This window comes from Scyliorhinus torazame, chromosome 21, assembly GCF_047496885.1.
Source record: "Scyliorhinus torazame isolate Kashiwa2021f chromosome 21, sScyTor2.1, whole genome shotgun sequence".
In the NCBI taxonomy this organism is placed as follows: domain Eukaryota; kingdom Metazoa; phylum Chordata; class Chondrichthyes; order Carcharhiniformes; family Scyliorhinidae; genus Scyliorhinus; species Scyliorhinus torazame.
The window spans coordinates 105939460-105965178 of NC_092727.1; the positions used below are offsets into that span (position 1 = coordinate 105939460).

The window sequence follows — 25719 nt, forward strand, 5'->3', positions numbered from 1 at the left end:
AAATGCCTGTCTCGCCGGCGTAGATTAAACCACCTACCTTACCGGCGGGACAAGGCGGCGCGGGCGGGCTCCGGGGTCCTGGGGGGGGCGCGGGGCGATCTGGCCCCGGGGGGTGCCCCCACGGTGGCCTGGCCCGCGATCGGGGCCCACCGATCCGCGGGCGGGCCTGTGCCGTGGGGGCACTCTTTTCCTTCTGCCTTCGTCACGGTCTCCATCATGGCGGAGGCGGAAGAGACTCCCTCCACTGCGCATGCGCGGGAATGCCGTCAGCGGCCGCTAACGCTGCCGCGCATGCGCCGCCCGGAGATGTCATTTCCGCGCCAGCTGGCGGGGCACCAAAGGCCTTTTCCGCCAGCTGGCGGGGCGGAAATTCGTCTGCCGCGGGCCTAGCCCCTCAAGGTTGGGGCTCGGCCCTCAAAGATGCGGAGCATTCCGCACCTTTGGGGCGGCGCGATGCCCGACTGATCTGCACCGTTTTGGGCGCCAGTCGGCGGACATCGCGCCGATACCGGAGAATTTCGCCCCTGTAGTCCAAAGGTCCAATATATGGACTGCTAATTTGAGCTGGGGAAGAGGATCAAAGTGAAGTCGTAAAGATTCTTGGTGAAAACTTGGAGAAAGTGGTGAGTTTCAAGCACCTAAGGTCAGTGGTGGCAGAAGATGCAAGTGTAAAAATGGAAATTAAGCACTGGATGAACGCTGGAGTAATTAGAAAAAGTATCAAAGAGTGTTATGATTGAAAAGTATCACTGAAACTGAAAGGAATGTTCTACAAGACAATAGTGGGACTGGCCTTGTTATGTAGCACAGAAACTTGGGCAACATCAAGGAGGGAGGGACAATGAATACTAATGAGATGACGATAATGAGATGGATGTGCGGAGCGATGAGAAAAGACAAAAGCAGGAACCAGTACATCAGGGGGTCAGTGAAGATTATAGAAGCATCAAATAAAGTCACCAAGAAGAGATTGAAATGGCCATTTCTTGTGGACAAAGAGAGAGAGAAAACGTGGTGAGGTGAGTGATGGAGCGCCAGGAAGAAGGAGAAGAGGAAGGCCAAAGAGAGATGGGATGTTGTGGTGGCTAGAGACTTGAATGCAGTGAGATTGGAAGAGACTGACAGGAGGACATGGATAAATGTGATCAACCAGAACTATGACAACCCCACGTAAAATCAGAGAATCCAAAAGGAAGAAGTTGTTATTGCTCTCAAATAATGTAACATAAGATAACAGTAGTTACACCAGGAATATAAGATAAAATAAATTGGTATTTATTCACTTTCTTTGAGAACTTAAGAGTGAATTCAATTATCTAATTTGATGCTAAGTCAAATAGACCTGAAGAATCCAGGTTTGATGTTGGGTTTGTATGAATTATAGAATCATAAAATGGTTACAGCACCACCAATTGGCCTGATGTATCTGTGCCACCCACTGCAAGAGCAACTCATCTCGTGCCACTCCCCTGCCATTTCTCGGTAGCCCTGCAAATTTTTCCTCTTCAGGTAATAATCCAGTTCTTTTTTGAAGACCACTATTGAAACTGCATTTGGTCTCAGCACCCGCTGCCTAGGAAGGCTGAAATTAGCCCATTCTTAAGTGATAATATATGATAAATTCCATATTTTGAGATTAGGTCAGGTCAAATGTGATGCCCTACAGAATCAAATCATCGACCAACATTCATGGCTCAGGCTCCTAAATTGAAGTTGTTTGCTTCATACCAGAGGACTAACAATACTCATGATATTTACCTTTCTAGTAGTCAATATTTTACAGAGAAATGGGCAGAATATTGACTCAATAAAGATGCTTTGTCTCTTAAGTACAAGAAAATTTCAAGACAACCTAATAGCTTGTTTTGCGACTGTGAGAGTAGTCAAGTTGTTCACTCTCATGGTGGTTTCAAAAACTGATGGATGTAGTTTAAGAATGAAAAGTAGTTACAAAATTCAGGGTGACTTCACGTGAAGGGTGATATACCAGGGAAGGTCATTTCATCAAATAATAAATAGGTTGCAGGTACAACAAAATGTGCTTCGAGAGAAATTCATAATCCAGGTTTTTCTAGGGCTAAGAAAGCATGGAGGGAGGATATGGCAAATGTTTTTAGTCTTTCCTTTTTAGGCAGGGAGCAGGCAAACTGGAGTTACAATTCATGAAGAAGATAAAGAAAAATATTAATATTCTGGGAATGCTGTCACTAATTTCATTTCTGTTCTGGCCATGCAGTTTTTCCATAGGTTTTTAAATAAGTGGTATTTTAATTCAATTGTGAGAGTTGTCAACCACTTTGCTTTAAATACCTTCAATTTCATAGAATGGGGGTTAGTTAGAAATAGGTCCAGTTGTTAATGGCTTATCAGTTTTACATTAATTATGACTGTTTAATTAATCATTGGAATGTTGGCTGTTCATTTTATTTTAACTTTGTTTATTTCTCTGAATGATGCCCATTTATGGATCTGAACTGAGTAAACATGCAAGATGCAGTATTTTTGCCATATCTTGAGATTGCACAGTGCCTATTTTGAAACCGATTGGTGATAACTTAGAAAAGATAAACTTTAAGGCCTGAATTTCCTCTCCTGAGTCAGGAGCACAGATTCCGGAAAAGTCCTGGCTCTGCAAACCCAATTCGGGCAAAAGTGTCCCAAATGGTCTACTTTTTGTTCTGGGAGGGGGATGGGGGTGTTAATGGGAGTCACGGCCGCCACCACTGGAAATAGTTCAGAGGCAGGGCGTGAAATTTGGCTGTGTGACAAGCCTGTCTCAGCTGTAAAAAAAACAATAAAACAACAAACAGCCCTCCAGACTTCACCTGTTTACCTCCACACACTTGCCATGCCCTATCCATGCCAGTCTATGTCCTTGTGTTCACCCCCATGACCCTTTCTAGTCCCTATGCCAACATAGGCCCAAATCATGCCAGTGCCTATCCCCATCCTTTGTCCTTGCATTCTCCATGCCAACTCACCTAGTATCCACTATGGCAGACCTCAGGACACATTCTCGGATGAAAAGAAATCAAGTTCTAAATATCTATTGTAAACTTAATTTTTATAAAAACACTCTGATTAATAAAAACCCATTTGGTATTACAGAACTTGAGTATAACTGAAAAAGGGGCATGCATTTGAAACTTTTAGTCTTGCTCTTATCAGAACAGCTCGCAAGATAAACTAGCAGTAAAGGGAACAACAATTTGTACTGTATGGGAGTAGTGATTGTTTGTCAAGTGAACTCTGATTGGTGGAGGCATTGCAATTCAGCAAGTCGATTCCGATTGGTGTAGGCGTTGCCATGGAGAATACAACAGAGAACAGTTAACTGCCAAGCTTTTGTTCATATTCAAACCAGGCTGATTGATCAAGGGATTGTAATGGGGGATGAGCCAGAAAATGGCTGATCTCCAAGCTTTTGTTTAGTTGGAAAAGGCACGATGAGTGAACGTGCTCCTTCTGTCTGCATAGCACAAGATCCTGTGTGTGAATATATGTGGCTTCCAGCATGCGTAAGTGAGCTACACTGCGAGCAAGACATCCCGGTTTTAGACATCCCAGTTTTGAAAGTTGAATCTTTTATATGTGCAACTGCTTCCGTGCACATATGTGCAAACTACAATCCCCCCCCCCCCCCCCATTGAAAATTGTGGGTGCTTGGTTTGGAGGTGTGACTTCCAGAATTGTGTCGCCAGTACCATTTTGGCTAAGTGGGAGACCCTCTCCATCTTTATGAAAATTCAAGCCTAAAATGTTTAACTCCAATATAATTATAGAGCTAAATCCTTTTCAGTGTATTTATAACTTGCAAGTAAAAATATATGCTTGCTATTACTTACATTCTTTGTCATCAATGGTTAATCTTCCAAGGTGTTTCTTATGTGGAGTGCACAGCAACAGTCCTCGGCCAAGACACTGAAGCTGAGGCAAAAGGGTAGATGCACCTAGTATGAGAGACTGAGGAGGCTACCTGCTTAGGTTGGCAAATAATAAATAATAGTCTCTTTACTAAATTTCACCAATATAATATAAATATAAATTGAAGTGTCGTTTTCATCACGTTAATTACTGCTTCATAATTAAAGGCAAGGAACATTGTGAATACAAAGCACAGTCAACATATTACTGAAGCGCTCCTTTATGTGTGCTTTCTGCTCTTGAGATAATATACACTCACAAACCAAAGGAAGAAAATTTGCAATGACCATTACTTTACAATTTAGTGCAATGCATTTTTTTATTGTGCCTGAAATCTTTAGGGAGGTGATCTAGTTTTTGAAAATAAATGTGTATCATACACACATAAAATGCAGCATCTTTGCTGGAAACTGAATGAACTCTTCTTCTAATTAAAGTAGGAATCTCTGGAGATATAATGCTGGACTGATGTCTGTTTAGTGAAGCAGTATTTTGTCATATTTTGGAACCACAAAATACCTATTCTAGAACAAATTGGTCATGACTGGGGAAAAAAGAAAAACCCTTGTGCGGGGCATGACCTTCCGAATTCTTTCCCAATTTTGGCAACAGACCGCTCCATTCCCCGACTGGCTGCTTCAGTTCTGCTGCCGAACTGCTGGACCAAGGCCTTACTTCTGCTGCTTCAGTTCATGGAAGGAACAGTTTGGAATCTTTTCTGACGAGGAATAAAAACACCAGTAATCATATACTTTTAGAGTATAAATATACTGAAAAGGATTTAATTCTGAAACTCATTATCTGAAATTGGAATTTTCAAGCTTTCAAATGAGCATTTTAGAGCTTTAAATCATCTGGTGGGGACTGCCACATTCACTCGTGGGTTGTAGAGGTACAAAGAACTTCTGACCAAGAATGTGGAGCACTTCATGAAATATGAAGGAGTTGATCTTTTTCTTCTTTGTCAAACATACCTTTATGGTCCAATTTCAACATTTCATTATTCCCACAAATGTATACCTAAGCTCTTGCGTACAGATATGATTCCGGGCATGCTATATAAGGATGCATATACCGATTCTTGAGTTCAGCCTTTTGCAAGAGGTTACAACGTTGGTCTTAGAAAAATGTTTTCAAGACTGGCAGTTTGCTGGAAAACATCATGTAAGTTTTTGTGTGGGTTTTTTTTATGCATCAAACAAAGAAGCTAGATATCATGGCCATCTTTTATTCCACAAAAAAATGTTGGTTGTTTGCCATTAATTAACTAGAAGCAGCTTTCTTTGCAGCGCTATGCCTAAACATGGGGATATTTTAAACTCACTGAGAAGGGACAAATAAGTACCTTTACTTGCTTCACTAATAATTAGATCAGTTACTGAGGTTGTGCATAATTTTAAAATCAATTATGAAATAACGTCCCACCAATATTTTTCTATACTATTAGAAAAACAATGGAAGTTTCTCGATTGAAGAAAGAGCTCAGTTACAAACACTGATCTGAGGCCTTTAACTGGTATAGTTAGCGTGTCCACTGCAACAAAAGTTAGCAGTAGGTCAAACGACTACCCTGTGATTTTGGAATTTGCTACCATGATATCAAACTGAGATTTATATGAAGTTTTTACTATTAGAATCCCTTAAAAGCTGATAACTAAATTTCTCCTTAAATCCAACTCACCGGTTCCAATGCAGATGCATTCATGTGGATCTGGTTACTGGAGAGCAGTGAACCTTGTAATTTTGAAGGATAAGATGCAAGTACTGATGATAAGCAAATGTACATGCCTCCCACCAGTTTTGATTTGCTGCAGAAAAATTGTTGTTGTTGACTAAGTAGATTTAAATTTATTTTAAACTTCTGCCTTTCCATATAGGAAGTGCATTTTATAATTCCCCACACCTCTCCAGCTCAGAAAGTGATTAGCGATCTGCTCTCAGGCCTTGTTGAATCATCGTTTAAGTTGCTGGCAAGCATCCAGATGCCTCAGATGCTATGTTCTCCTCTGCCAGAGGGCAAATGCCTGTGGTTCACTCAGCACCCCAATCCCTCTGATATTGCAGTCAAGATTTCAAATTTGTTACTTAGGAATGAATTGAGACATGAACCTGGATCCGACCATTCTTGATTCTACATCTGGAGTACTGTGTTCAGTTCTCAGGCTGCACCTCAGGAAGAGGATGTATTGGCACTGGAGTGGGTGCAGCGCAGAAAGACACCAAGGATAAAAGGATTAAATTGTGAGGACATTCTACGATTCTGAGTTGCATAGACAATGATTGTATTCCTTGAGCATAGAAGATTAAGCAATGGTCTACTTGAGCTGTTGAAAATGGTTAAAGAATGTTATAGTTCAGATAAAGAAGCTACTTTCTTTGGTCAGGAAGCCCAGCACAAGGGAGCATAAATTTTAAATTGAACTAGGCTGCTCAGATGTTGCCAGGATGTGGAAATCTGGTACTCTGCTCCCCAAAAAAGCTGGTGCAGTCAGATTAATTCGAAATTTTCATAACTAATATTGATGGATAATTTTTGGATTAGGGTGTTAAGGAAAATGGAGCCAAAGCAGATAAATTGAGCTGAGATGCAGATCAACCACCATTTAATTGAATGCTGGAACATTCCTTTTCTGATAAGTCTTAAGTATTCTCTGCACACGGAATAAGAAACAAATTAGGTGCTGTCTTTAACCTCAAATCAATCATTTTGTTTTGTTTGGTGGTTAATCGTGTTCTTATAAAAGTGAGAATGTGATTGCGGGACTTAAATTGGTGGGGGGGGGGGGTTGGTATTTATTCGCACTGTGTATTTGCACCCAGCAAAAGAAGGTTGCAACTGCCCAAACTCTTTTCAGTTATAATGCTCGGAGCCAGCAGCAAGTGGAGAATTTCATTAAGTCCTTCTGGCCTGGACTCGAGCCTAAATTCCAGTATTGAAAGAACTTTGTTCTAAATGACTGTAGTCATTTATATATTTAATAAAAAGCTGTTGCTGTGCCATGAGCTGCAGTTGAGATTGTTTATCCTTGACTCTAAAGTAACTGATCTTGGCTAAATTGTATTCGCAAGTAGAATGTATTATTTATATTATACCAGATGCATACATATGTTACACGCATGAAAAGGTGCCAATAAAAGAGTAAATGGAAACTGATAATATCCCATGTATCTTTAAATTTAATGTCAAGAAAGTTACATTTATTTAATAGGTGAGAAGATGAACTTTCTCACATAATACACTTTGGGTGGAATTCCCTCTCGTGTGGAATGGCTGTCACTGCCTTTTTCTTCTATGTTGGTATGCAGCTCTAAGCAGTTTATGGGAAACAGATGCTTTTTGTTTTATTCTTTGCTGCCTGACATTGTCCTGTTGGCAATATTAAAAATATTTTCAAAGCTAACTTAAATTATAGTGTCTCCTAAGTAAATATATTGGATAAATACACTGGGGAATTTTAAGATGTCTGTCATTGACTTTTGGCATTCTTCAAAAGACTTGGCCACAAGCTCAATTTTTTTTCATAACATATTGTGAAAGGCAACTGATTTTTTTTTCGTATGATGTTGTGGCCTTCAACCTCTCAGTACAAAGGATGTAGTATATACAACAAATGTCTTCCTTCAGAAACTGCGAATCATCTTTTCAGACTTCCTGTTTCTGACAGCAGCTAAAAAGGTTTATGATAAATGTCATTTACTAATTTGCTTTAGGCATATTCTGTGTGTTATAATGCTGCTCAATGGGTCTTTCTGCAGTAATTAGACTCAAGGCGTCTGTTTTAGAAAAGGATGAATTCTAGGAAGAAAGGTCAAGGTTAGCAATCTGTCTAAACCACTGATCTCCAAGAAAAATGTAAAACTTCCTATAGGTAGCAGTCAGGATAATATCTCCTTTGATTTTGGTAAGTATGTTAATTGCTATTTTGTAGTGAAACACAAGAGGGTTACAAAGACCTCTTGCGGTGTAAAGTGCAGCCAGCCATCTTGTACATAATCATTTTTAATATTTATACCCTTCATCTAAGGTGAGCTCTGAGTCTCAGCATAATCATCTACAAAAGTTCTAACTAGAGGCATGATGCTTTCACCAAGAGAGGAAGACAAAACTAAAACAGGTTACTTCTCCTATTTGCCAATTTTCAGTGCTGTGGTGAGGAACCTAAAAGTACACTTTCTTCCTGTCCTTCAAGTAGGTTGGGGCATTGTGTAGAGAGCCTTGAAGAAGTGGAAAAACTACATGGAGAAAAGTACAAATTAAAAACCAAGTGAATTAGGCTTCAAGGTTTAGCACAAGGCTTCAGTTGAAAGCAAAATGCTGCATTGGTTCCTTGGGAAAAGACAAAGGAAGCTCAAGGCTACAAATACTTCTTTCTGTGTAAAGTGCAGCCAGCCATCTCTTGCATAATAATTAATATTTTTAATTTTAATTTTAGGCTTTCAATTGTGAATCTTCTGATTTTGGTCGGGCTGTTGTGAGGAGAAACAAATAGATTTGTATACTTTCCTAAAAGAAAGAAAACTAAAGTGGAACCCCCCCCCCCACCCCTCATTAGTCATCAGCACACCCTCAATGGGAGAAATTGGAAAATAATTGGGAGAGTAATCAGGAATGTCATTATCATCTGTATTGTAAATTGACACAGATGGAACCAATGAAATGTAGGAGCTCAATGGTAAATGGTAAGCTTTAATGAAAGTAGCTAGGTGCAAATGCCAATTATTTCTTGATGTAACTTTGTACAATGATGATGGAAGCTTTTCAGATTCTGTGGGATGCCAAGTAGGACGATGCTCTGTTTAGAGTCTTTGTAGATGATTTTGCTGATTTTATATTTTTTTGCACAGTAATGGAAAGTAAGTTCAGCTTTTTGTTTTTCAATTTTTACAGCAACAATTCTTGGACCAGCAACGCATGCAACAGCTTCATGTGTATCAGGCTTCTGTAGCTATGGGAAGTATGTCTGTGACAGACAGGCATCAGCCACTCTGCAGAGCCCAATCCTCCCCAGCAACCGCAAACTTAAAAAATCCTGGCACTGAGAAACCTATCAAGCACCTTTTCACTACTGGTAAGGGAACGGCAGAGAAAGCTACAAGATATCAAAGTAACAGCTGTGTTATTGTGAATTAATGGCTGGACACATTAAGAATCTACATATAGGAAAAAAATCATACTGGCGCAAGGCTTTGAAAAGCCATTCGATTCAATTCTGGTGTATTATTCTTACTGCAATAGTTGCATCTAATATGGATGAGTCTGTTATGAAGTTTCACTGTTCCTGGACCAAAGTAAATATGCTAGGCATAACAATTCAGTTTATTTCATAGATTGTAAATTTAACATAACTAGACTTGACCCCAGATAAAGGCATGTATTTTAAAGTACTATGACGCTCATTTTTTTTTTGAACTACAGATTTGAGCACTGCCTAGGGAGGTCTTGTGGCTCAGTCAGTAGTGCCCCTGCCTCTGAGTCAGACACTCTGGGTGTAATTCCCACTCCAGTACTTGTTGGCTCCAGCAAAAGCATTCATGGCGCGGTTCAACAGGTTGATAATCAACCTGCTAATCCTTCCAGCACTTCCCCACTCTTCACCAAAGGGAGCAAAGTATGTGAAGATAGGAAACAAACAAAGAACAGCCTAAAGAATCGTGATCTGGTTATAGAATATTCTCGAATGTCATTTTTAATGGTCAGCAATCCAAATAGAGTTAATAACATCTAAGCGTCTCTAAATTATTTGTTTTCTTAAATGGGAACTAAATTACAGTGGTGAAAGACTTGCTTTTATTGCATAACTCATTCTTCCCTTCTCTAAATTATTATGAATCTTTTATGTTTCACTGGTCAGAATATGTTTGATCACATATTTGGGGACTTCAACACAAAACAGTACAATATCATCTCTACTATTATCTGAATCTTTTTTAACAAAATAATAATCTTTATTATTGTAACAAGTAGGCTTACATTAACACTGCAATGAAGTTACTGTGAAATCCCTGTGAAAATTATCAAGGATAACATTTGCACAGTTATTATTTTAAAGTGCCTGAAGGCATTTCAACAAAAAAAAACAAAGACTAGGAAAGAAGCATTGCGGTAGTGACCAAAAGCAAGACTGAAAGGGCTTTTGAAGGAGGCAATAGAGCTTAAGGTAGAGTGGCTCAACTTGTGGGATTTAACTAAATGGAACAAGGTCCCATAGCAAGCGCGTTTAGCCGCGTGTTTCGGGGCTGTCACAGCACCGAGAAACACGATGCTGTAAAACGGCATTCTCGTTAGATACGGGGCCTCAGCGGGGAATGTGCAGTTGAGGCCGCTCATAGCCCCGTTTTCTGCACACAGGAGCTCCACTCGCCGGAACTCCACAGTTAAAGGATAAAGGAGCACTGCTTTGACAAAGAGTCATCCAGACCCAACACGTTAACTTTGATCTCTCTCCACAGATACTGTCAGACCTGCTGAAATTGTCCAGCGTTTTCTGTTTTTGTTACTGCTGAACTAATGTTGCTAATGCAGACTTTTGACCAAATATTGTGATTCACTAGTGGTACTGAAGAATGTTTTCACTATTGTACTTAGGAAGCCTTCCTCTATATTCTGCTTTACCTCAGTGTACATGGTATTTAAAGAGGATTACTGACATAATGGGGAATCCCCTTCGGAGGTTCACAGGTAAGGTTTTCACAGCAATTGTCCAGAAGTGCAAACTTTCCCAGGGCAATTGCCCTGCTCTAGGAACCATCTGAAAATATAATTTAAGTCGCAAACTTCTGATAAAAATCACCAATAGCTACCATGAAAAAGTTAGAAAGATTAGTACCACTTAGAACGTTGGGGTAACTTTTGTGCAGACCCAGAGCCAGACTGACCCCCAACCCCCCAGGCATCTTCCACTCCACCCCATGGGATTCATCCCCAACTACACAGGACATTTTTTCTCCCCCAACCTCCCTGACCAAACCTGAGGCTCAGATCACCCCACCAACATCCTTTTCTTAACCGGCTGAGGCCTGGCCCCACAAACCTCCCAGCCTCTCCCCCACATTCGAACCCACCCAACCTCCACCCCCTCCACTCCCACCGAAAATAATGCACCGAAGTATTAGACTCTCTCCCTGTCTCTGGGATTTACATGCTTGCACCACACCCCCTAAATCCTGGTCACTTACCTTCTCTCCAGCTTGTCAAAAACCTTTAAATTTCACTGGACCTTTAAACTTAGCTAGTGCTAAAAAAAAAGAGGGTGTGGCCTCCTTCACTTCAACTCTCCCGGACTTCAACGCTGGGCCCCAGGGATGGGCTACACTAGATCTCACCTGACCTAAGTCACGGGGTGTGGGAAAACCTCTCTGGGTGGAAGGGGGAGTAGTCAGGGAGTGGGGGAGTCCATGGGTGAGGTAGTCAGGGGTGGGAGGAGACCCTTTCGGAGCAAGTGGGTCCCATGAGAGGGAGGGGGGGGGGTGAATAGTCAGGTTGCGGGGAGATTCTTGGGGGAGTGGGGGGTCTGCGTCTGTATTGTATTTACCCAGAAGTTAGAAGTGGTTTTAACCTTTTATAAACTTTTCCGGGAAACTATTAATGTAATCCAGTCCGAACCATCTGTAGTTTGCCATTTGAATCACATTTTCAGATGGTTCAGAGTGCAGGGTTGTTGCCCAGGGGAGTTTGCACTTCTGGGTAATTGCTGTGCTAATTTTACCAGTGAATTTCTGAAGGGGATTATCCAACACGTATTTGGGGTCCACCCCCCCCCCCCAATCTGAAGCTGAGAAGCTCAAAAGTTAAGTCCCATATGTGCTTGAGGAAGAGGTAGGAAGATTTGAGGTAAAGCACAATAATTAGCACCAAAGCCGAATCAGACCACCTCAGCAGTACCCATCCTGCAGGATGTTTAGAACCAGGTGCATTTTCTAAAATGTTTTTCCAAAGGTCTGTCTTGTCTTCAATCATGAAGCTTCGGTGCTGCAGCCAGACCTGCAACCAAGGTCCAGAACCCCAACATCTTTCACTGTGGCAACAAATGTGGCCACAGTTCTCCACATTTATGCCACACACATATTCCAGGGAGCTACAGGGAACTTGTGCCTGATTATCTAATTTTCTGTGCGCTCCTCCAAAAGGCAAGCCCCACATCCTTCTTTGACTGGCATTTCAATTTATACAGTTCCATAATGCCCTCAGTCAGATAACTGAGGACTGACAATTTTTTTCACAATTATCCATACTCATCAGGACTGTGGGAGTTATTGATTGCACCCATATGGCATTATATATCCCATATGTTTTACAACCATATTTGTATAAACCTCAAAGACATCCGTTCCCTAAATGTGCATGCCATTTGCTACAATAGGCACAGATCCATGTTGCTTTTATAGCTCATAGGTCCAGCCTTGCAGCTCTATTTAAACAGCTGGAGCTAAGAGAAGAATGTTTCCAGCATGTTGAGGAGGAATACCTGCTATTCCCATAGCTCTGATACCTTGTCATCAGATTACTTGTGCTGCAGAGTGGCACATATAAATGCAAGAGTAAAAATGGACAAGCAATTTTTCCTCTTTGTTGTTCCTTCTCATAATGTGAGCATTATTGGCAAAGGCAGCATTTATTACCCATCTGAAAGTGCCCTTGAGAAGTTGGTGGTGAACCACCTTAAACTGCAGCAGTCCTTCAAGTGTAGATACATCCACAGGACTATTGGGGAAGGAGTTCCAGGACTTTAACCCAGCGACAATGAAAGAACAAGACATAAACATGGATTATTTTTTCATTCTTTCACAGGATTTTAGCATCCCTGGCTAGGCCAGTATTTATTACCCATCCCTTAATACCGCTGAGAAGGTGATGGTGAGCTGCCTTCTTGAAACACTGCATGTCCATGCTAACCAACACCCACAGTGCTGTTAGGAAGATATGTTGTGTTACTTCAGGGGAGTTTGCATGTGCTGATGTTCCAAAATGCCTGCTGCATTTGTTATTCTAGGTGATGGAGTGTGGATTTGAAGGTGCTGTCAAACGAACCTTACTCAATCACTGCAATGCATCTTATAGATGGTGCACATTGCTGCCACTGAGTGCCAGTGGTGGAGGGAGTGAATCTTTAAGGTGAAGGGAGTCCTGATCAAGCAGGTTACCTTGTCTTGGGTGATGTTGAACTTCTTGAGTGTAGTTTGAGGTATGCTCATTCAAGCAAGTGGAGAGTATTCCATCACACTCTTGACTTGTACCTTATAGATGATGAACATACTTTGGGGCGTCAGGAGGTGAATTACTCTGACCTGCTCAACTAGCCACTACAATTGTGGCTGTTTCAGTTAAATTTCTGGTCAGTGGTAACCCCCCGGATGTTGATGGTGGGAGATCACTGATGATAATGATGTTGAACATCATGGGGTGCTGGTTAGATTCTCTCTTGTTGGAGATGGTCATTGCCTAACACTTGTGGCGTGAATGTTACTTGCCACTTATCAGCCCATGCCTGAATGTTGTCCAGGTCTTGCTGCATATGAACACAGACTGTTTCAGTATCTGAGAAGTTGTGAATGGGACTGAATACTGCAAACATCAGCAAATATCCCCACTTCTGACCTTATGATGGAGGGAGGGTCATTCATGAAGGAGCTGGCAATGGTTGAGCTTATGACACTACCCTGAAGAATTCCTGCATCAATATCCTGGCTTCCAATAACCACAACCATCTTCCATCTTTCTTTGTGCCATGTAGGACTACAACCAGTGGAGGGTTTCCCTTTCAATTCCCATTGACTTCCTTTTTGCTAAGGATTCTTGATGTTACACTCGGGCAAATGCTGCAGTGATCTTTCCCTACACCGCTGAAATTCGTGTCTTTTGTCCATGTTTGGACTGAGGCTATAATGAGGTCTGGAGCCAAGTGGCCTTGTGGAACCCAATCTGAGCATTGAGCAGATTATTGCTGTGTAAATGCCCATGATGGCGACACCTTCCATCAATTTGCTGATGATTAAAGGTAAATTAAGGAGGCGATAATTGGCCAATTTGGATTTGTCCTTTGTGGGCAATTTTCCACATTGTCGCATAGTTGCCAGTTTTGCAACTCTACTGTAACAGCTTGTTTTGGGCACAGCTAATTGTGGAGCACGTGTCTTCAATACTACAGCCAAGGTGCTGTTGTGCCCATGGCCTTTGCTGTATCCAGTGCTTTCAACTATTTCTTGATTTCATTTGAAGAGTTTTGAATTGGCTGAAGATGGGCATCTATAATGCTGTGGACCTAAGGAGGAGGCCCAGATGGATCATCTAATCGACACTTCTGGCTGAAGATGGTTGCAAATGATTCAAACTTCCCTTTTGCACTAATGTGCTGGGTTCCCCCACCATTGAGGATGGGGAGGTTTTTGAGTCTCCTTCCCCTTTTGGTTATTTAATTGTCCATCACCATGACTGGAATTGGCAGTACTACAGAACTTTGATCTGATCAGTTGATTGTGGGATTATTTCACACTCTCTGTAGTACGCTGCTTCTACTGTTTAGCATGCATGTAGTCCTGTGTTGTAGCTTCACCAGTTTGGTAACTTACTTTTCGGTACGACTGGTGCTGCTCCTACTCCTGGCATGCACTCCTATATTCCTCATTCAACAAAGTATGGTCTCCTAGCTTGATGGCAATGATAGAGTGAGGGATTTGCTAGGCAATAGATTATGGTTGAATAAAATTCTGCTGCTGCTGATAGCCCCCATCACCTCATGGATGCTCAGTTTTGACCTGGAACAGTTCTGAATCGATCCTATTTAGTACAGTAGTAGTGTGATACAACAGGATGGAAGATGACCTTTGGTGAAGATGGGACTTTGCCCCCACAAGAATTGTGTGGTGGTCACTCCTTCAAGACTGTCATGGACAGATGCATCTGTGATAGGTAAGCTGGAGAGTACAATGTCATGTAAGTTTCTCCCTCATTGATTTTCTCATCAGCTGCCTCAGGCTCAGTCTGGCATATATGTCCTTCGGGACTCAACCAGTTCAGCCATCAGTGATATACTCAAAGGAAGGTCTTAATGTCTGGTTAGAGTGGATGTTGTAGTGCACATCCAGCACTGCCTCACCAATTGTGGTATCGTGGTATCTGCTTCATAACTTTGCCATCCGGAAAGGAATGATGGCATATGTTCCAAATAAAACGAGGTTGGCTGATGACAACACTGCAGATGGCCATAGACCCATCCCTTGAGAAAGAGGAAACAAGCGTAGTGGCAACATGCAATTGATAGGTGAAAGCCAGCGTGGTTTACCGGAATAGAGCACTCTTATTTTGAAGTATCAGCTTAGCAAAGATCTGCCTCATCTTGCCAACCTCTTTGCAGTTTAAGTGAAATCTTTACTGTCATAGTAAGATATCACATCATAATGCTTAGTTTAATCATCGCATTGCCTGTACCCTGTTGTTTTACAAGAGAATTAAATATCAAGACCGTTGCATCAAAAATTACAAAAACAACTTTAAAAGGCCCCAAAGCACACTTAGGCATGTAGTCACAAACAAAATTGACACAGGGCCAAAGAAGGTGATCAAAACTCAGTTGAAGAGCTCGGCTTTAAAGACGGAGGTTGAGAATTTACAAAGAGAATTCCAGAGCCTGTGGCCTATGACCTAAGGTAGCCACAAATAGTGTGGCAAAGAGAATTGGGGGTGCATAAGAGCACGGAATTAGGGTTAGAAGAGATTAGAGGTAGGGCGATGTGAGTTTTGTTGAGACAAATTGCAGCAAGACTTGGACAATATGACAATATCCAGGCTTGGGCTGACAAGTGGCAAGTAACGTTCACGTCACACAAGTGCTAGACGATGACCATTTCAAAAAAAGAGGATCTAACAATCGCTCATGATGTTCAATGGTATTATCATTGCTGAATTCCCCCACTATCAACATCCTGGGACTGACCATTGGTCAGAAACTGAACTGGACTAGCCATATAAATACTGTGGCTACAAGAACAGATCAAAGGCTTTGAATTGTGTGGCGAGTAATTCAGCTGCTGACACCCCAAAGCCTGTCCAGCATCTGCAAGGCACATAAGTCAGGAGCATGTTGGGATACTCTCCACTTGCCTGGATGGGTGCAACTCTTTTTTTTAAATAAATATTTTATTGAAAATTTTTGGTCAACCAACACAGTACATTGTGCATCCTTTACACAATATTATAACAACACAAATAACAATGACCTATTTTATATAAACAAAAAACAAAAAATGAATAAATATTAAATAACAAAAATGAAAACTAGCCCTAATTGGCAACTGCCTTGTCACAAGTTACGCCCCCCCCCCCACCCCTCTCCCCCACCCCCCCCCCCCCCCCAAATCCTGGGCCGCTACTGCTGCCTTCTTTTTCCCCCCATCTATCTATCCGCAAGATATTCGACGAACGGTTGCCACCGCCTGGTGAACCCTTGAGCCGACCCCCTTAGGACGAACTTAATCCGCTCTAGCTTTATAAACCCCGCCATGTCATTTATCCAGGTCTCCACCCCCGGGGGCTTGGCTTCTTTCCACATTAGCAATATCCTGCGCCGGGCTACTAGGGACGCAAAGGCCAAAACATCGGCCTCTCTCGCCTCCTGCACTCCCGGCTCTTGTGCAACCCCAAATATAGCCAACCCCCAGCTTGGTTCGACCCGGACCCCCACTACTTTTGAAAGCACCTTTGTCACCCCCATCCAAAACCCCCGTAGTGCCGGGCATGCCCAAAACATATGGGTATGATTCGCTGGGCTTCTCGAGCACCTCGCACACCTATCCTCCACTCCAAAAAATTTACTGAGCCGCGCTCCAGTCATATGCGCCCTGTGTAATACCTTAAACTGGATCAGGCTTAGCCTGGCACACGAGGACGACGAGTTTACCCTACTTAGGGCATCCGCCCATAGCCCCTCCTCGATCTCCTCCCCCAGCTCTTCTTCCCATTTCCCTTTTAGTTCATCCACCATGGTCTCCCCTTCGTCCCTCATTTCCCTATATATATCTGACACCTTACCATCCCCCACCCATGTCTTTGAGATCACTCTGTCCTGCACCTCTTGTGTCGGGAGCTGCGGAAATTCCCTCACCTGTTGCCTCGCAAAAGCCCTCAGTTGCATATACCTGAATGCATTCCCTTGGGGCAACCCATATTTCTCGGTCAGCGCTCCCAGACTCGCGAACTTCCCATCCACAAATAGATCTTTCAGTTGCGTTATTCCTGCTCTTTGCCACATTCCATATCCCCCATCCATTCCCCCCGGGGCAAACCTATGGTTGTTTCTTATCGGGGACCCCCCCAAGGCTCCAGTCTTTCCCCTATGCCATCTCCACTGTCCCCAAATCTTCAGTGTAGCTACCACCACCGGGCTTGTGGTATAGTTCCTCGGTGAGAACGGCAATGGGGCTGTCACCATAGCCTGCAGGCTAGTCCCCCTACAGGACGCCCTCTCTAATCTCTTCCACGCCGCTCCCTCCTCCTCTCCCATCCACTTACTCACCATTGAAATATTAGCGGCCCAATAGTACTCACTTAGGCTCGGTAGTGCCAGCCCCCCCCTATCCCTACTACGCTGTAAGAATCCCTTCCTCACTCTCGGAGTCTTCCCGGCCCAAACAAAACCCATGATGCTCTTTTCAATCCTTTTAAAAAAAGCCTTCGTGATCACCACCGGGAGGCACTGAAACACAAAGAGGAATCTCGGGAGGATCACCATCTTAACCGCCTGCCCCCTCCCTGCCATTGACAGGGCTACCATATCCCATCTCTTGAAATCTTCCTCCATCTGTTCCACCAACCGCGTTAAATTTAACCTGTGCAATGTGCCCCAATTCTTAGCTATCTGGATCCCCAGGTAACGAAAGTCTCTTGTTACCTTCCTCAACGGTAGGTCTTCTATTTCTCTACTCTGCTCCCCTGGATGCACCACAAACAGCTCACTCTTCCCCATGTTCAATTTATACCCTGAAAAATCCCCAAACTCCCCAAGTATCCGCATTATTTCTGGCATCCCCTCCGCCGGATCCGCCACATATAGTAGCAAATCGTCCGCATACAAAGATACCCGGTGTTCTTCTCCTCCCCTAAGTACTCCCCTCCACCTCTTGGAACCCCTCAGCGCTATCGCCAGGGGCTCAATCGCCAGTGCAAACAGTAATGGGGACAGAGGACATCCCTGCCTTGTCCCTCTATGGAGCCGAAAATATGCCGATCCCCGTCCATTCGTGACCACACTCGCCACTGGGGCCCTATACAATAGCTGCACCCATCTAACATACCCCTCTCCAAAACCAAATCTCCTCAACACCTCCCACAAATAATCCCATTCCACTCTATCAAATGCTTTCTCGGCATCCATCGCCACTACTATCTCCGTTTCACCCTCTGGTGGGGCCATCATCATTACCCCTAACAGCCTCCGTATATTCGTGTTCAGCTGTCTCCCCTTCACAAACCCAGTTTGGTCCTCGTGGACCACCCCCGGGACACATTCCTCTATTCTCATTGCCATTACCTTGGCCAGGACCTTGGCATCCACACTTAGGAGGGAAATTGGTCTGTAGGACCCGCATTGTAGCGGGTCCTTTTCCTTCTTTAAGAGAAGCGATATCGTTGCTTCAGACATAGTCGAGGGCAGTTGTCCCCTTTCCTTTGCCTCATTAAAGGTCCTCGTCAGTACCGGGGCGAGCAAGTCCAAATATTTTCTATAGAATTCAACTGGGAATCCGTCCGGTCCCGGGGCCTTTCCCGTCTGCATGCTCCTAATTCCTTTCACCACTTCTTCTACCTCGATCTGTGCTCCCAGTCCCACCCTTTCCTGCTCTTTCACCTTGGGAATTTCCAGCCGATCCAAAAAGTCCATCATTCTCTCCCTCCCATCCGGGGGTTGAGCTTCATATAATTTTTTATAAAATGTCTTGAACACTTCATTCACTCTCTCCGCTCCCCGCTCCATCTCTCCTTCCTCGTCCCTCACTCCCCCTATTTCCCTCGCTGCTCCCCTTTTCCTCAATTGGTGTGCCAGCAATCTGCTCGCCTTCTCCCCATATTCATACTGTACACCCTGCGCCTTCCTCCATTGTGCCTCTGCAGTGCCTGTAGTCAGCAAGTCAAATTCCACATGCAGCCTTTGCCTTTCCCTGTACAATCCCTCCTCCGGTGCTTCCGCATATTGTCTGTACACCCTCAAAAGTTCTTGCAGCAACCGCTCCCGTTCCTTACTCTCCTGCTTCCCTTTATGTGCCCTTATTGATATCAGCTCCCCCCTAACCACCGTCTTCAACGCCTCCCAGACCACGCCCACCTGGACCTCCCCATTGTCATTGAGTTCCAAGTACTTTTCAATACATCCCCTCACCCTTAGACACACACCCTCATCCGCCATTAGTCCCATGTCCATTCTCCAGGGTGGGCGCCCTCCTGTTTCCTCCCCTATCTCCAAGTCCACCCAGTGTGGGGCATGATCCGAAATGGCTATAGCCGTATATTCCGTTCCCCTCACCTTCGGGATCAATGCCCTACCCAGCACAAAAAAGTCTATGCGCGAATAGACTTTATGGAATTAGGAGAAAAACGAGAACTCCTTATTCCTAGGTCTACTGAATCTCCACGGGTCCACACCTCCCATCTGCTCCATAAAATCTTTAAGCACCTTGGCTGCTGCCGGCCTCCTTCCAGTCCTGGACTTCGACCTATCCAGCCCTGGTTCCAACACCGTGTTAAAATCTCCCCCCATTATCAGCTTTCCCGTCTCTAGGTCCGGAATGCGTCCTAGCATCCGCCTCATAAAATTGGCATCATCCCAGTTCGGGGCATACACGTTTACCAAAACCACCGTCTCTCCCTGTAGTTTGCCACTCACCATCACGTATCTGCCCCCGTTATCCGCCACTATAGTCTTTGCCTCGAACATTACCCGCTTCCCCACTAATATAGCCACCCCCCTGTTTTTAGCATCGAGCCCCGAATGGAACACCTGCCCCACCCATCCTTTGCGCAGCCTAACCTGGTCTGTCAGTTTCAGGTGCGTTTCCTGTAACATAACCACATCTGCTTTAAGTTTCTTAAGGTGTGCGAGTACCCGTGCCCTCTTTATCGGCCCGTTGAGCCCTCTCACGTTCCACGTGATCAGCCGAGTTGGGGGGCTTCCCACCCCCCCCCCCTTGCCGATTAGCCATCATCTTTTTCCAGCTTCTCACCCAGTTCCCACGCAGCTGTATCTCCCCCAGGCGGTGCCCCCCCGCCCATCCTCTCCCGTACCCGCTCCCCCCTTTCCCCAGCAGCAGCAACCCAGTAATTCCCCCCTCCCACCCCCCCCGCTAGACCCCCCGCTAGCGTAATTACTCCCCCCATGTTGCTCCCAGAAGTCAGCAAACTCTGGCTGACCTCGGCTTCCCCCCGTGACCACGGCTCGCACCGTGCGACGCCCCCTCCTTCCTGCCTCTCTATTCCCGCCATAATTATCATAGCGCGCGCGGGAGCCAAGCCCGCGCTTCTCCCTTGGCCCCGCCCCCCATGGCCAACGCCCCATCTCCTCTCCCTCCCCACCTCCCCCCATCACCACCTGTGGGAGAGAGAAAAGTCACCACACCGCAGGATTAGAACACAAAACCCCTCTTCGCCCCCCACATTCGCCCCACCACTTTGTCCAAACGTTCTTTTTAATAATCCACTCATTCCAGTTTTTCTTCTACAATAAAAGTCCACGCTTCATCCGCCGTCTCAAAGTAGTGGTGCCTCCCTTGATATGTGACCCACAGTCTTGCCGGTTGCAGCATTCCAAATTTTATCTTCCTTTTATGAAGCACCGCCTTGGCCCGATTAAAGCTCGCCCTCCTTCTCGCCACCTCCGCACTCCAGTCTTGATAAACGCGGATCACCGCGTTCTCCCATTTACTGCTCCGAGTTTTCTTCGCCCATCTAAGGACCATTTCTCTATCCTTAAAACGGAGGAATCTCACCACTATGGCTCTGGGAGTTTCTCCTGCTCTCGGTCCTCGCGCCATAACTCGGTATGCTCCCTCCACCTCCAACGGACCCGTCGGGGCCTCCGCTCCCATTAACGAGTGCAGCATCGTGCTCACATATGCCCCGACGTCCGCCCCCTCCACACCTTCAGGAAGACCAAGAATCCTCAGGTTGTTCCTCCTTGCGTTGTTTTCCAGTGCCTCCACCCTCTCCACACATCGTTTCTGATGTGCCTCCTGTATCTCCGTCTTCACCACCAGGCCCTGTATATCGTCCTCATTCTCGGCTGCCTTCACCTTCACGACCCGAAGCTCCTGCTCCTGGGTCTTTTGTTCCTCCTTTAGCCCTTCGATCGCCTGTAGTATCGGGGCCAACAGCTCTTTCTTCATTTCCTTTTTTATCTCTTCCACGCAGCGTTTCAAGAACTCTTGTTGTTCAGGGCCCCATGTGAAACTGCCACCTTCCGACGCCATCTTGGTTTTTGCTTGCCTTCCTTGCCGCTGTTCCAAAGGATCCACTGCAATCCGGCCACTTTCCTCTCCTTTTTCCATCCGTGTCCAGGGGGAATTCCCTTCTGGTTTACCGCACAGTGTTTTTAGCCGTTAAAATTGCCGTTGGGGCTCCTATCAAGAGCCCAAAAGTCCGTTCCACCGGGAGCTGCCGAAACGTGCGACTTAGCTGGTCATCGCCGCACCCGGGAGTCCGATGGGTGCAACTCTTAACAACACTGAAGAAGATTGACAGCAACCAGGTCAAAGCTCGACTGATTGCTCCCCCTTCCACAAACATTAAATCCCCCACCACTGATGAACAGAGGCAGCAGTGTGTACCATCTACTAGATGCACTGCAGGAACTTACCAAAGATCCTTAAGCAGCACCTTCCAAACTCACAATCACTACCATCTAGAAGGACAAGTGCAGCAGATACCTGGGAACATCATTCCCTGGAGATTCCCCTCGAAGTGACTCACTCCTGACTTCAAAATACGTCGCTTTTTGTTCACTGCCACTGGGTCAAAATGCTGGAATTCCCTCCCTAACAGCACTGTGGGTGCACCTACACCTCGAGGACCAAAGCGGTTCAAGGGCAACTAGAGATGGGAATGTAAATACTAGCCTGGTCAGCGATACCCACATCCCGTCAATGAATTTTTAAAATTTGCAACAGTTGTTTTTTTACACAGTTTGTGACTTTGCAAGCTTTTCTCCATGCTACTCAAACATGTCTATATGCCACTTGAGGGTTTGCATTGTGCTGTGCAGACAAGTGCAGCAAAATGTTACGATCTTCTTGAGATGGAGATGATGATTCTTTCGGGTCCCCCAAGTCCTTTGAACATGGAACAGATTGACTCTAGTGGAAAATGTAACCCTGCTAACCCATCAAGAATCAAATGGACGGATGGTTATTTGGTTAAAATTGCTATGGAGGACTTGCTGTTCCATTCCTGCCAGACACTATTTTAACCACACTTTTTTTTCTGTGGGTTCAGAGACCTCATGAATTGATTAATATTGGGGTCATATGATCCTAATATGACTCAAAATCCTGGTAGTCATGCTCAGCAACAAAACGACCAATAGAAATTAGCGGGATTGGTGTTGATGCTACTGAATAAATTTTTAAAGGTGTTTCAGCTAATTGTATCAGAGCATCTATATGTATTCTGCTGTTTGCATTGCAAAAACTGTTTCCATCTTCCAGATCACTTCTTCCTGATATTATTTGCCTTAATCAACCTCTTTGAGCCCTGTCTGCTTAACACGGGTGTTATTATTGCCAGTTTCATTTGGATAAAGAAACACTTTGAAGAAGAGGAGCAGCAGCTGCCTCAGCAACCAGCTTGAACAGTAGTTTGTCCAATTAAAAGACAAGAAGTCAGGGGGGATACTTATAGGAGGCCACAGCCAACAAAAGCCAAGAGTCAGTTTCTTAAATCTGTTTGAAGAACAGTGTACAAGAGGACTTCCCAGCCTCCATTGTAGACCTCTGCATTCTTTGCCAACAGGACCTGCTGGACCAAAGGTCATACTTTGCCATGTGGGCTGGTGTACTCTCAGCCCTTTATTCTTTGCCATTGGCTGCTTCCAATCTGCTACAGAATAAACAACTGCAGTAAGCAAGTCACCAATTCCCTTTTCCCCAGAACTAATAAATAAATCACCACCTCCATTAACAGAATGGAACAAGATATAGCTCGGAGATTTTCAGCAGTGGCTGGTTTTCCTTGAGTCCAGCAAATCGTTGTGCCCTCATCTAGGGCACTGGAACACCATCCAGCAGCATTTTGACTCGGGCAATTGCTCTGTTGCAATATCCAATCATGCAAGTTTATGCAAGGTATCTAAGCACCTGTCACAATGCTTTTACCCTGGAAACTCAGCCATCCCCTAGTATTGGAATCCATCCACCAATGTGACAATATAGCTGCTGGAGGACAACAGTTACATTTGTGGCACACGACATCCCTCCACAACCTTATCACGTCTAAGCAAGATGGGTATGATTAATACCTTGGATCCACCAGGAGGATTATCAGTAGGGTTGCTGACGCAATAGTTCAAGGGCTCCCAACAATATGCCTCAAAAAGAGAATTCTGAAAAATAGTTGTGTAATGTATCCTGTAGAATCTTGTTATAAAGAAAGGGTGGCGTTTGGCACACCCTCACCAGACGAGGAAGGTCAGGGTAAAACCAAGGAAGAAACAGAAGGAGTATCAAATGGGCTTCAGTGGGAGATGCTAGAAATGAGTTACTGTAACAGTGCGTATGGTGACATGCTCATTTACTTGCTCCTCAGCATTAACAGTCCTTGATGCCGCCATCAAAACTCCCATAACCCTTCAATAACAACAAAATCAAATTATTCAGCCAATTTTAGATCAGTAACATACTTGGAACTATTCTCCCTATGCGTTGCGCTCAGCACACCTCCCACTATTCCCAGGTGATAGAGGGAGAGCCCCTAAACGAGGTTCCCACCGGCACCAGGTTGGCACTGCCCGGGTGCCAAATTGGAACTGTCTGGGTGCCGGGGGGTGCCAGAGTTCAAAGGGGCGGTGCCTGCGAAGGTCCATGGCCATGAAAGAGGGGGCATTAAGGGGAGTATGTAGTCTGGAGAGGGTGAGGGGGGACATGTCGGGTAAGGTGATGGAGGGCCTGAAGCAAACACATGGGGAGGAGGCTCCTGAAAAGGGTGAAGCCTTAAAGGTATGGGAGTTGCCTTAAATGTGGGGGCGGGGGCCCTTCAGAGACCCCATAGCAGGGTATGCTCACTTGTGGGGGATACAATGCCCTGATGGATTGGGGGAAGAGGGTTGGGGCCAGGTCGCCCTCATGCCTGCGTGAGAGGGTGGGGGGATGACATGGACATTTATTGATGGGAGGATCAAGGTTTAGGGGTGTTGCTCTTGTCTGGGGTGTTGGGATGTCAGTGAGTGGGGAGTGTTGGAGACCTTCAACTTAACTTTGAGACCTAGGCACCCTTCAAAAAGGAGCTGGGCTTGCCGGCATCTTTAGTTTCTGGCTCCAGAAAAATTCCACATGTGGGATTATTCGGTGAAAAAGCTCCAAAAAAACTACATGAGGGTGAATTGTGATGGAAATCTTGCAGGAACAGACAGCAGGATTCTAACCAGCTTTCCCGCCTAAAATGACAGTCATTTCTGGGGGAGAAATTTGCCCAGTGACAATAGACTCAGAAGCTGCTATTCAAATTGCAATGAAAAGTGCTAAGTGTGACAATGGTAACATTGGCACGGTGGCCAATGGTGGGGGCTGTTGCTTCACAGCGCTAGGGACCCGGGTTCGATTCCTGACTTGGACCACTGTGTGTGCGGAGTCTGCACGTTCTCCCCGCGTCTGCATGGGTTTCCTCCGGCTCTCCAGTTTCCTCCCACAAGTCCCGAAAGACGTGCTTATTAGGTGAATCGAACATTCTGAATTCTCCCTCAATGTACCTGAACAGTCGCCCGTAGTGTGGCGACTAGGGGATTCTCACAACTTCATTGCAGTGTTAATGTAAGCCTACTTGCAACACTAATAAAGGTTATTATTATTTGATTATCAACATAATTGCAGCATGGTGGCGCACTGCAGTCTCACGGGTTGGATCCCGGCTCTGGGTCACTGTCTGTGCGGAGTTTGCACAATCTCCCCGTGTTTGCGTGGGTTTCGCCCCTACAGCACAAAGATGTGCAGGGTAGGTGGATTGAACATGCTAAATTGCACCTTAATTGGAAAATATGAATTGGGTACTGTAAAATTTTTAAAATAAAATTGCCTTCCTGCCATTTCTCAACCAAGTATCAATCCATGGTGTTCTTGCAGGAAGGCTTTCTAAGTTTACTCTTTCTCAGAATTATTTCCAGCAAAGCTAATGGAAAACTATTTGCTCTTGTTGGGATGCTTGTGATATTCCTAGCCAGATGTCTTTTGGCTGCTTGAGCCACCGTTGCAGATATTGGTTGAGGAGAAATTAAAGAGGACAACATGCTGACCTCGTGAGACATAGCAACTCATACTACTACTTTAGCACCACTGCCACTCCCTTAGGGCATGGGCTCATCACTTCCACCAGTCTATTAGAGAGCAGACAGCAAAAGATGAGTAATTCCTTCGCAACCTCCTATATATTCAGCCCACCAATTTCTCTAAAGTGGATCTAAGAGCCTGGATGGCAGTTCTTTGAGCTTCCAGCAAGGCTACAAAGGCTGGTGACACAGCTCAATGCACAGTGGTTAGCACTGCTGTCTCACAGCGCATGAGACCCGGGTTCAATTCAGACCTTGGGTGACTATCTGTGTGGAGTTTGCACAT

The 25719-nt window shown here is 44.8% G+C and overlaps 1 protein-coding gene across 8 annotated transcripts in view; it reads left to right on the forward strand.

Moving 5' to 3' along the window:
• hdac5 (histone deacetylase 5) overlaps positions 1-25719 on the forward strand; it is a 438550-nt gene that overhangs the window by 337537 nt on the left and 75294 nt on the right. For all 8 annotated transcript variants that reach the window (XM_072487170.1, XM_072487168.1, XM_072487171.1 and 5 more), the window contains one exon: positions 8813-8993. In XM_072487170.1, coding sequence (XP_072343271.1) covers positions 8813-8993 — 181 coding nt within the window. The remainder of the gene's footprint in view (positions 1-8812; positions 8994-25719) is intronic.